This window comes from Chroicocephalus ridibundus, chromosome 9 (assembly GCF_963924245.1).
Source record: "Chroicocephalus ridibundus chromosome 9, bChrRid1.1, whole genome shotgun sequence".
Classification (NCBI taxonomy): domain Eukaryota; kingdom Metazoa; phylum Chordata; class Aves; order Charadriiformes; family Laridae; genus Chroicocephalus; species Chroicocephalus ridibundus.
In genome coordinates this window covers 29,837,135-29,850,655 of record NC_086292.1, presented here as the reverse complement: position 1 = coordinate 29,850,655, position 13,521 = coordinate 29,837,135, and the positions used below count along the sequence as shown (strand labels likewise).

At 35.1% G+C, this 13,521-nt stretch overlaps 1 protein-coding gene across 3 annotated transcripts in view; it reads right to left on the bottom strand.

Moving 5' to 3' along the window:
- SCAPER (S-phase cyclin A associated protein in the ER) overlaps positions 1–13,521 on the bottom strand; it is a 163,747-nt gene that overhangs the window by 127,932 nt on the left and 22,294 nt on the right. For all 3 annotated transcript variants that reach the window (XM_063346275.1, XM_063346276.1, XM_063346277.1), the window contains 3 exons: positions 4,799–4,899; positions 3,337–3,453; positions 1,667–1,827 (listed from right to left, as the gene is read on the bottom strand). In XM_063346275.1, coding sequence (XP_063202345.1) covers positions 1,667–1,827; positions 3,337–3,453; positions 4,799–4,899 — 379 coding nt within the window. The remainder of the gene's footprint in view (positions 1–1,666; positions 1,828–3,336; positions 3,454–4,798; positions 4,900–13,521) is intronic.

Below are 13,521 nucleotides of genomic sequence, written 5' to 3'. Positions count from 1 at the left end.
TAAAGAGAATCTGAATCGTTAAAAACATTACAATTCAGCCATGTGAAAACAATTTTAATTCTCCAATGTCGAATGTTAGAGATAAGAGATTCTTAAGAAAAAACAAAGCCTCTAGAAGAAATGACTGTTATTTCTTAAAATGAAGTGTTTCACGTCTGAACTGTATAGTACATTTAATTTTGAAAATTACTGAACACTTACAGGCCAGTACTAAAGGACCTAAGTGGTTTTGCTCTTTTTGGAGCTCATCAGCTATAGGTAAATGCCAGTAAAACAGCACAACACTGACTCTTCAACCCTTTAAATGCCTAAAATTAGCATAAGGGTAAGGCCTTTTGTTTTCCTTTTAGCCTCTTAAAAATGTGTTATCCATATGGAAGTGCAGATCAGTTTTATTCCCTGTGTAGCTAATAAAATTCTCCATATACACAAGAATGTCTAATAAAGGTATTTTAACAACAGCTTGGAGTCTGTCACTTTAACATGAGTGATAATCAACAGAAAAAGGTTTCGTTATGAATAGCATCAACTACTGGCAAAAATTAAAAGTGGAATTACACCTTCAGTTACAGTGCTGAAAACTCAGCGAAAGGGCTACTGTTCTCTCACCAGCTCACTGCAACTATAGACAGCAAGGAATTCCCTCATGCAAACAGCATCAATCAATACCCATTCAAACAACCATTTTTAGAGTACAGCTTTGGTTATTCTTTTCTAAGCACAAGAATCCACAAGCTGCTGAACTCACTTATGTTAAATTGCAAGACACTTGGATAAGGTAGTTTAGTTCCATAATACACCACAAGTCTCCAAACCACTATACGTGACTTCTACTACTACTAGGTTGAACATAAAACTATCTTAAATTAATACATGCTTTTCCAGTAATTTTTCTTTAAATAAATAAAAAAATAAATAAATTATAAACATTTCTTTTTAATTTCTTTCAGAATATCCAGTTCTACATCCTGCCTGCTGATTTTGCACGAAGTCATCCAGGACCACACATGAAAAAAATAAATGGAAAAAATGCATCTCTGAAGACAATCTCATGGTTCCAGTGTGTGCAAAGAAACTAACTTTATAAACCAAATGGTAAAGCTTTTTATGCTTACAACTAGACAAATCTCTTCTAGAACAAAAGACTCTGCATCAAGCGTTCTCCAAGGAGAATCTTTAGAGAAACAATTCATAACTGAATGTGGTAACTCTTGTCTTCAAAGAACAAAACATCACTTGTTACTTCAGCACAGTTCTAATAACATTGTCTCCCTGGGCACATAAAAATATCTTGAGCTCTTTTACAGATTCCTGGACACGCATTATTCTTTATATTGTTAAACCATTCCAAATTGCAGTCAGTTAGATTGTTAGTTTGTGACCAAAGACCTTCTGTTTCTCAAAATATGTACCAGTATTTTAACAGATCAAATTCTAGTTAGTGGAAATACAGTGGAATGTTACCTACACATGAAAACACAACTTCGTCTCAAACTTAACTATTACAATATAAGGCTGCATTAATCCTTTATCTCAATACTTAATTTAAACATTGTATTTTGCAAAATTAGACTTAATTTTGGTTTGAAAATGGATCATCACACCCCGAACTAACTTTATGCCACACATTTTGCGAAAATAACTTAAGTCACTTAAAGAGACTTGCCATTTTTCCGTGATGACTTCTGTGCTGGAGGTGGCAGACAGGTTTGTGCTGTCACTAGCTCAGGGTTGGCAGCTTTCGTTCCATGATTGGCTTTTACCTTATCAGCCCAACTTACACCAGAAGGAGCCAGGCGTGTTGCAGAAATTGTCACTGCAGGGTTCCTAAATGAAAGTCATAGCTCTTTTTACTGTCTAATCAAATAAAATGGTTCATTAGAAAACTTTGTCAGGACACTCACTCAATCTTGGCGTCTAATGATTGGGAAGAGATGAAGATGACCAAAGGTATGAACTTCTACAGTGGTACACCACCACCTTCTCTTCTGTCCTCTATTCCTTTCCTAATAATTCCTAGCATTCTGTCAAACATTTCCATAGTACCAAGTATGTCTAATCCCTTATTTTCTATCCTATTTTCTCAAACACACACAAAATACTGTAGTTGTCTGGTGTTGCCTTGAGACAGACAAGCAGACTAAGACAGAAGAAAAAGTCTGCAAGTCTGAAGGACAGAAAACTCATCTTGTTATCAGCTGCTTTAAAACACACAGTTGCTAATCATCTCCCTGGGATGGTGAATAAAACAGCTCCAGTAACAACAGCGACATATAATTACATACAAAAAAAGGCTTAGCTGAAAAACATCATTATGCTGACCTGTTGTTTATGTTCTAATAAAAAGAAGAGTATTGATTTCCACCAGATTCAACTTTTTCATGTGACTACTTATGCATATTTTCTCCCCATCATCATGCATTTAAGCAGACACCTCTCAAATATTGTCAGTTAAGTATCAATACATACGTTACAAAGAGAATAGCACCATTGGAGCAATTTTTTGAAGCAGACTTTGTAGTATTTTTGCAGAAATATTTTATATTCAAAATTTAAGAGAGCTCAATACTCAGAGGGTACTGACCAAACATTCTAATATTACATCTCTGCTGAGGACATTGTAACCACTTATGAAACAGTATAGATCTGCTCTAGGTTCCAACAAACCTGACTGAATAAAAAAAAAAAAACACACCCTGAGAAAGATTTAAATTGGACATATACATACTCTCCAGAACAGAAACAGCACCAGACTGTGCTGCTCTAAACTGGTGTTTATGCACATTTTTGCTGAATTGCTTTCAAGCAATCATTTTCATTTTAACAAGTAAAAGATGCTTTATTGTAGTATACAATAGGCTCTATATTTAAACTAGTATCAGTTTTGCTAGTCATCAGAATCATAATAATCTCACTTTACATTCACTCTTTTTTACCTGTATTTACTGTTGCACACTCGGTTGATCACTTGCATTGCACGCACTGGCAATTTTAAAATGCCAGCTACAGACATTTCGACCTTTTTAGTCTTGTAGTGGGAAGAGAGTACTAAACAGATAACATGAAATACACTAATTGTATTTTATCTTCGGGTCTTTGGAATGACCAGTAATTAAATACATAATGAAGTAAGTAAAACATTAAGTCCTCGATACGATTTTCTAAAAAAGCACTGTTACCATGTGCTTTTCTTCCATGAATGAAAATAATTGCATGTATGACTTAATAAACAGCAAAACAATATATTGATTATTATAGAAAAATAGTGTATTCATGAACTCTGCTTCAAATGAATCTTTATTTTAGCTTTAATAAACTTCTGATCTGGTTTCATACCCAAAATTTAAACTTCTTCGAGCATTTGATGTCACACTAATTCTATCTGTTGATGGACTTGGAATCACATGGCGTCCCGGAGACATTTTCTTTACTTCCCAGGCTAATGAAGTAGGTCTGCAAATTCAGGAAAGAAACGTTTAAAAATAAAATTTGCAATAGCTATTCCTCTATCAGCTTAAAGGAAAAAAAGCACCAACAAATGCTATAAAGTATTAATGAATACCGATTAATTTAGTCATACATCTTAGCAATTATTTCTACACTAACTCTAAACCATATTAACCAGACTCATATAAAAAAAATAATCATACTCTAAGACTACAATGCTTATTATAATGTCAATGTGGGACTAAACATCAAACCAGTCAAAAGGAAAGGATCAGAGGTAGGACTGGAAATATCCTCTAGTTCTAATGACAATAACCATGCACATAAAAGGCCACAACCATTTAAGATACCCTATGTTGTCCTATCCTGTGTAACAGAGCACTCAATACAGTTTAAGTGCTGCTTTGGTTAATAAAGGTATCAAATATCTCCAGAACACTAAAAAAAACTTTAGAACTAACCAAATATATCATCATCCACTCCTCCTATTATTATTCTATCGACATACGAAACTTTGTCCGCAATAACATTTACTGAGAAATGTCTACTTGCAAAGCTAACTGAACAGGCTGGTTTAAGTTAACTGCCACTAACATAAAATGTTATCATCCCACCAGACCTAATTTGAGGCGAAAGCCAGGGTAGCAGTTTCATTACGTATCTCATTGAAGCTGATGCTGTTTTCCTTTTTAACTCTTGCTCCTGAAGCTATCTGATTACATGAAAATTACTACTGCCATTTAAAAACAACATCAAACTTGCAGGACCCAGCGCTGGTGAAGACAGATTCAGAAAAACACTTACAGAAATTATTTTTTAACTGGTTCCAGTAGTACTAGCAGCATTAACAATCTATAATTGACTAATGAAACCACTCTGTCATATTTGGTGTACTTTTTTTTTCTACCTAGGCAGATTAGCGATTGAACTAGAGTGTACACATACTACACATATACTGCACACATACTACAGGTCTCCCATCTCCTACATGCACAGATTATACCAGCAAAACCCTACTTCTATTTACCTCTCAAAGCTAAAACTTAGGCGTTGAGGCACAAATTCAACACTAGGCTCAAACTGTAATGACGTAATCAGTTTTACCTTTCTGATACTATACTTCCAAACCCTTCAGCATTTCCAGCACAGCTATTCATTGATAGAACTACCAGGGAGGATAAAATCCCCTCTGTGTCCTCACACCAATTCTGTCCAAAAGGAAGATTTCCTTCCTGATGCCCCAGAGCAAACATTAAAATTGGTACTATTTGCTGAATCTCTGCTACAAAATGAAGTTTACTATGAGACAGTATTTGGATGTAGATTAAAAAAAATATATAAGTTTAATTACCTGCTTTGAGCATCAGCTTTTTCTAGCTTCTCCTGTAGCTGTATCCAGTCAATCAATGCTTTGAAGTCCCTTACATAGTTATCAAGCATCATCAGGACTTCCTGAAAAGCAACCATTACATCAGCCTTTGTATTTAAAAAACAATCTCCCCCCAATAAAGGAACTGAAAAGAAAGTAGAAAATTTACTACCCTGTACACAAAAAAGCAAAAAAGAATCCTGGGATCCCTGCCCTAGAAAATATTAGTTCTTAGGCCTCCGAAGTTGAGCAAACTGTATCCTGCTCCTGCGGACCCTCAAGTGTGCAGAACTTTCAAGTGATGTCTGCTTCTGCAAGTCCAGATTAATGACAGATATTCTACTGTCACCTGAGATTATCAGCACTATTGTATTAATACAGCAGTTTCTAATCAAAAAGACTCTCAGGGTGATATTTTGAGAGGCAAAAAGACAAAGACCACAGCACCATACTTGGTTTATAAAATCATCATCTTTGACATAAACTTACTGAGAAATAAACAAGATATTTGCAAGATGCAAAGTTTACATTCTCTTCTCCGATAAGCACACTTTAACAGGTGAAAAAAAGTCATTAATTGTACATTCTTGTCTATGGAATAATTACTTGTCCAGAACCTAGAACTCCAGTACTCAGATTATACTTCTTGACCATTACAAACCAATTAATTTTTTACAATTTTAAAAATTACTTTCAAACTATATGGAGTTATTGAAGAATTTACGCATTTTTACGTGAATTAATCACTGAAAGCTGTAGTCATGAACATATTTTATGGCTTGCATGACTTACACGTTATCATAAAATAACACAACTGGAAGGACTCTTAAGAGCAATCTAGTCCATCTCATAATTACCGGGTAGGATTAAACATTCACTGTCAGAAATGATGTGGGCATGCTGGAGTTTTATTCAAAAATTGCAAAATCTTGATTAAGTAGTTAGAATCTTGTAAATTGCGTGCTGGTCTCTAGCAAATAAAATTAGCTTTTATGAAGAGACATAAAATTAACTTGACTTCACACTATATCAGGAAGAAATTGATAGATAAAATGCCAGTGGCTGAACAGTAGGAAACTAAAAGACTTGTTTCTGATAAAAATATCCTTAACTTTCCGAAATTATTGACTATACCTACTGATTCCCAGTTTGGTTAAACGTACAAGTGTAGTAAGTATAGTAAGGTCAGATTACATACAGAAACAATAAAAAATTAAAAGATAAATTGGGATCTTGCAGTCTTTATTTGGACAATACTGCCATTTTTTCACAGCAAAGCAGAGCAAAAGACAGTATAATTAAACTCTTGCTTTGTTCCCTGAGCAAACTATAGTTATCTGCTGTCACCAGTAGGGAAAGAAGCAATTCTTCACCATGCAGGAAGCTGGGAAATCACTTATATTCCACATATAAACTCAAAAATCATTTATTGAATGTGACGAAAACCACACAGACCATCACAGCCCAGAGGCATAGAGCACATTCTCAGCAGAGCTGATGAGCACCCAAGGAAGCACACCAATGCATTTCTAAAGCAGATAGTTCGAGGTCACATCAATCAGAAATAGAAACTTTCATAACTACTCTTCCAAAGACAAGAAAAATGTATACTGTACGCTGTGATGACAACATGTTGAAAATAATAAAAATCCATAAATGAAGGTTGAATTTTATGAAAACTTAGACCAATTTCACAGGCCCCGTTTAAAATACAGGCATAATTTCATGGTATAAGAAAAAACACTAATGAAAAAGTGTTGCTGTTTTGCAAATTCTTTGTAATGTCAAAGTTATTCCTGTTGGTATTAAGAGAAATCTCTGCTCAAAGCAAATAATTATTACTTTAAAATATTTTAGAAACAATTACAAATGAAAATGTATCGGTTCCTAAGTGTATAATTATGAATTTTAACAGTAAAACTTTAACACTGGAAACAGTAAAAACACTCTACTACAATACAGGTAACTAATGCACATTTTTGTAGCATCACATCCTATTCATCTTTACTTTTACTTGTTCTGTTAATAGAAAAATGACCTTTAATGTATGCAAAAAGCCTTTATTATAAAATTATATGGATGGAAAAAATTCATTTTGTGTAACACAAATTCAAGTTTGAAATTCAGCCTCAGTTTTCACATAAGTATGCGCTTAACTACTACGTATGACAGATCTAGAGCATATGCTGGTTGTTATAAGGGAAAAGTCACAAGAAAGTCAAACACAAGGGAAATCAAACGGAACACCACTGCTGATGTAAAAGTTGCTCTTTGTTTTGAAATATTCCACAAAAAAGGCAACAAAAGTCCTTCTTACAAGGCAGTCGCTTTACAGCACCAAAATAATTCTTAAGTCTGCTACAAGAAATGAACAAGTCAAGTATTTTAGCCAGTTCTTTTTTCAGTTTCACTAATAAAATTTCAGTTTTCTAATTCAATTCATGTCCATTTAAGTTAGCCCACACTAAGCTGTGCTGACTGTTACTAACAATAAGAGCATAGAAAGCAAAATTTAATTCTGAATCATTTACTTTTCAAGACTGCCACTGAGATATTCCTCACAAAAAAATAAGAATAAATCTGAATATGAGTTATATTTCTGAAGTTAGTCAGCACAGGGGGGAAAAATACAATAAATGGCTTAACCTATTTTAAGGAATGTTTAGCTACACATTATCAGAAATGATCAGAGCAGAACCATGCAGCTGTAACCCGAGTCATGTTTTACGAACAAGGGAATACAAACAAGACAAGCAGCTGGAGCGGCCCCATATTCACTGATGCGCATCTTTCTCCCTAAAGCTATGAGGGCCATTTTGTCAAGCAGGATGAAGCAGAACAAAAGTGGCTCTGAAAGCGCCGTTACAGGCATCCAGATAACTACATATAGATGTACAGCTAAAATTACCAATTAGTTTACCAATTGGCTGCAACGGATTCGATTGGTTTGTAATTAATTCTAGTTACTGGCGCATACAGCAGGACGGTTGGCGCCATCCCTTTGTCCTACTGACACACAATCCTGGCGTGCAGGGCTCTGGGGTCTTGGACATCAATACGGCTCTCCAGCTCACCTACCCTGCCCAGTGTAGCAGATATACCCTGTGGTGCTGAAGCAGTGGAAACTTGTACCACTTGAGAAGGTGCTGACAAAAAAGAACCTTTATGAGGTAGACTACGGCTGCACTAGAGTCAAAACAATTTTAAATCCCATTATTTTTCAAGGTCATATCCATCCTATACCATTTTTAAAGAGCGAGTTCAAACTAAAAAAGAAAGTAATACTGTTAAAAAACAACACTCAAAGGAAAATCGGTGACATAAAACTAAAAACACTCACAATATGGCTCCTGTTTCTTTCTCCCCTCTGTTCAATTCTCTGATCAATACTCCTGCACGCCAAAAAGCTCTTTTTGTGCTTTTCCTTCTTTTCTCCAGCTCCCAGTCATTCCTTTGGTTTCTACATATTTATCTTAAAGTTGTACTTCTAGTATTTTCAATGGGGTGATAATATTAATTACTTTGCAATCAAGAAGGATCTCTAATATACAGAGGAGCTACATCAAAATAATCCTATATTCCTGAATCAGGAAAATCTTGACTTAGGTCCTAGATAGGCCTATTATAATCCTTAAAAACTGAAGTTCACTTTGTTTGGAAATCCCATGACGGCTTTGAAACGTCGTCTTCTCCATTTATTCTCCCATTCTCAAACAAGGAGGAAAACAGGGTAGCGTGGAAAATTGTAGAATTTTTAAGACTACTGCAATTCAAAATAGTAAAATGTATGTCAGAAAAATTAACTCAGACAGCACATCTGTACTTTAGCTTGTTCTCAAGGCTAGAAATGTGTGCCTTATTTTACAAACTGTGCATACTTTATACTGTTTCATTATTTATACTGAATCTTTTAGATTATGTATTTACCAAAATAAACTTCATTTTCTTGTACTGGAGTACATTTTTAGCAGGCAACCTAAGTTCCTTCTTTCCTTCTTTAAATTTATGTTTTTAAGGCTAACCGAGTGTTTTAGTAATTTGACAGAAAAAAACTGCTTCAAAAAATTCCTTGTAGCCTTTCTCATCCAGTTGAATTACAAACACTTAAAGCCAGCTCTGGGGTTAGGTTAAACGAAGATGATTGCCAAAGCAGTTCTTACAGCTTTGGGAAAGGATGAAAGGAAGCAGCTCCTCTAGGCAAAGGACTCTCATTATACCAACGTCAGAATATGGTAGGTAATATTTAAAAAATAAAAAAACCCCACAGAATAATTTTCCAGGAACAAAAGTCTAAAAGTCTAAAGTTCTCCCAATTGGTGTGCCTTTTTAAACGTTCTCGCACTAGCCTTGTGGAAGCCACTAAGCATTAAACTCTACATTGTAAAGCTGCAGGAACACATGGCCTCTTAGATCCAAGCATGAAATGCACCATAGCTGACCCGTTTGTTCCTCATTGATTCACCTACAACATGACAGCCATAATCCACTCTCTGCCAAGGATGTGCTCCTGAGAAGTAAATTTTCTCCACAAGAATGAATATCATGGTCAGGGTGCACACGCAGGGACTTAATCACACAATTTATTTACACCAGAAACGTAAAAAAATAATAATAATAAAAAAAAATATATATACACCCACACACGATGTGAAGGATGGAGAGGCAGTACAGGATTATCCAGACTGACAACTGGAAGAGATGCTGGCTTTTCAGTATCTGGCTTTATAGAATAGATTACCATTCTGAAAGATCTCACCCATTTCCATCTGTGAGACTGAACGCACAATCATTACCCTGTTTTCCTGTCCTTCACTGCTGACAGATGACAACAATGAAAATGTAAATGTCCAAGAAGAGGCACGAGAAATGCTCAGAAAAGAGATTTTCACTTAGCGTTAGCACAATACCATCACAGGGTATTTATTTAGAAAGAGACATAAACATACTCTTCCTAAATATCTCCAAATTCAGATACAGAAGGCATGTATTTTTTATAAGTGAGTGGTAAGTGGCAGCCTAGCACGCTTCTGACATATTCCAACTGCAGAATTAGACCTTCTCAAACGATTTGAATATATATTCCATAAAACCTATTGATCTGAAAGACTGTCTTGTGACAAACACGGAAAAGAATTATACATGTTCTAATACGTAAATAACTTGCATAGGCTTTCAGGGAAACTCATAATCACCTTGGTTTTATTGAATGAAAAAAAGAATAGATTCAGTCATACAGAATACTTCATTCCATGCTTAAATTCTCCTAACTCAAAACGTTCTAGAGGTTCAAATAATGAAGGTATCAGTACAACAAGGTATTAAGTTAATGCTCATTATGGTTAAAAAATTGCTAGAAATACACTTAAAAGAGGACTCTAGTGGGAAAATAATTGGCAATTAAAAGAATTTAGGTGTAAAAAGCAAAAGACGCTGAATAAACCTTAATTAAAAAACACTTGCAGATTTTGCAGTTTGGGTCATTTGGGTTTTGGGGTTTTTGGTGGTGTTTTATTTTTGGTTTTGTTTGTTTTTTAATTCCTTTGTAAACAAAGATTTTTTTCACCCAGAGACCTAGAGGAATCCAGGACACTGGAACAAGAATAACGTACCTACACAGAATACTTAGAGGTCTGTGTTGAGGAAATAAATTACTTCTTGGGAGACCTTTCTTAGGGTTTGTAGTGCTACAAGGGAATACGTGAAATTCACAAATAACAAATTACCTCTCCCAAAAAGCCTTAAGTATCAAACCCTGATTCTGTATTTTTCCCTCCCTTGATCCAGGTACTTTTCACATTTGTAAAACTGAAAAGTTTGGAAAAAAAAAAATCAAAACTCATCCTCCAAAACAGTAAAATGGACAGTGTTGCACTGGCTCTTCTCAGTGGAAATGGGATCAAGATCCCATTTGGATCAACTTGACCATCATACCGAATTCTTGCAGATTTCCTTTTCAGTGAAGTTAGGAAAATCTTGGGGTTTCTACCTTCAGCTCCAACATGTTTAGAAACAGTTTTATTTTCTTGGCTGTCTGAAAAGTCAGTAATCAGCCTGGATGACCATGAGTCTCAGCCTGCATGCATAGATTGAAATCATCACAATTAGCATAGCCGGAACCAAAAGCAGCCCTCACAAGGCAATCTCAGCAAGAGAGGCTAATGAAGCAAGTTCCTCCCTCCTTCTGGGAGGCCTTCAATCAACTCAGACTCTCTCACAGATATCACCCTGATTGGAAGGCATTAACTAAAGTTGTTTCAGCTGGTTCTCTCGCATAATAACATCATGCAACATATCAAATCTTTTAAGGGAACGGCTTTACTCTTTAGAGTATTTGTGCTGTCTATGAGAATCAGAACAACAGAACCTCATTGTTGAATTTTCCATTTTATAAGAGGGAATAAGAATCTCAAGCAGAATGAAACTGATTTCACTGAACTATACTCAAGGCAGATTGATTTAAGAATGTATGTGTAAGAATTAGAAACAAGGAGAGAAACTACCGTTGCCAAAACCTTATAGAAATCAATTCATTTCCACCAAATAGGTAGAAAGATAAAAGTTTGCACAAGCACTAAGTAATGCTAAACAGCAACTTTAAAAGAATATAAAACTAAATTTTCACATCATAAAATTCAGGTTTTTGAAATATAAAAAAACACAAACAGGCAGCTGAAGCCATTAATTCTTCCTAGGAGAAAAAAACCCAGAAGAATTAAATTTGAAGTAGTTTGAGATTCTTCTAGACGTACCCACAGCCTTAGCTGCTGGATCCAGTTGCTCAAACTCTATCAATAAGAGTTTTATATATGCATGTGATGTGTTGTTTCTTTTATATATATATATTTTTTATATATATATATATATAAAACCAGAAACAAACCAAAAAAACCCCACTTAGTTGCAGAGACACCTGAAGACCATAAAAGAACAGCAGCAGAAGACACATTTCTCTGTTGCTTTAGTCAAAATTCCATTGGCTGGAATTCCAAAACTGGCTGCGGAATCTGCCTTTCTCCTTCCACAAATAATTTTGGGCTTGTTTCCTTTTAGCATACAGAAAGCAATTTAAAGGTATTACTAATTCCTTTCTGCTTAAGCTCACCACCCAAAACTAGAAAATATTAGGTAATAAAACATTCATATAAATATTAGACAGACAGAAACCTAACTAATGTATAGAATACCCACACAATTTGCATTTTGAAATGTTGGAAGGTTAAAATAGCCAAATCTATTAGACTATATCCAATCACTATTGCACAAACTGATTTATGTACAGTAAAACGATGCTTCAACTTGAGAAATAATTCAGTCGTGTTCATTATATCTTTATATACAAAGCACCAAAGCCGTATCTATATATATCTATATACATGATTCGAGAGTTCTCAATTCCAAATCAATAGCAAAATACCAACTTCAGCAGTGCCCAAAGCTGAGAGAAAATATACACAACCACTGATCCTCTTACACACATTTCCACTGTTTGTATCCTTACCACAAGCCTTTCGTCTGCAGTTTCAACCACAACCAGCCACTAGAGCCCATTCCGATTTGGGAGCATCAAACATTATCTTCAGTGACAATGTAATCAATAAAACTATACCAACTTGTAAGAATACAAGAGAGCAAAGGTACAAAATCCAAAAGAAAATTTTATACCAGATTAATCCAAAGGTTTTAAATGCCAGAAGTTGTCACACTTCATTTTTACACAGTCTTCTTTTAATACAATCTTTATACAACTAAAATGTTTAAACAGAACAGCATAGCCCCATTTGACCAAGAAATAAGTTTGAGGAGACGGTACTTCATGAAAAGACCTAACAAGATATTCTGTCAAATGAGTTTGGAAAGTAAATAGAGAAATGTGGCCATATGAAATTCTCATTTATCAAAATCATCTCAGTTCTTTAGGTAGAAATACATTAAACCATTTTCAACTGACCTGATGTGTCTGTTGGTCTCTCTTGTAACATTTTAACCACTAGATACTTTTCTTTGTAGTATAAAAAGTTTGCAAAAAAACAGCATAAAAATGAAGCTAATCCATTCTCATTTTTAGAATGAGCTTTAGTGAAAGTTTATTATAAATGGAATTTTCATCTTAAATTTAAAAGATTCAGAAGACAAGTACTGCCATACATAAAAAAGGAAAAGCTAGCTGAACTCCTCCTGCCCAAATTAAAAAACCAAACCAACAAACAAAAAAACCCACAACAGACCATCAAGCAAAAAAAGCCTAAATTGATCTGCAAACTGTGGATCTAGTGGAGCCTTTTTTCCCATTATCTCCTTACTGGTTTCTCTGGTGCCAGAAATGACATAATGACATGCACTTCAATTAATTCTTATTAAAAAAACCCAAAACCAACAAAGCAAAAAACACCACCACACACAATCCCTCTTTCCTCAGTTGGTGAATTCATGTTCTCTTGTTCTCTCTCTGAATTCCCTGGTCTTTAATAAGGATTGAGCGGCAGTTTTTTCTGCAATGTGAACCTTTAACAGGATGTCTTCTTCCAAGCTAATCACCTACCTCTCATGAAATGTATAAGGACTAAATTAATTTAAATTGGTCCACTGATATTAAAAGTTATGGCAGGGATAACAGAAAATCATGGATGGACAAGGACAGCCAAGACACACCACTTTAAACCTGGCCTCCTAAGTCCAAAAGCTTACCAAAAGGATTATACACATCC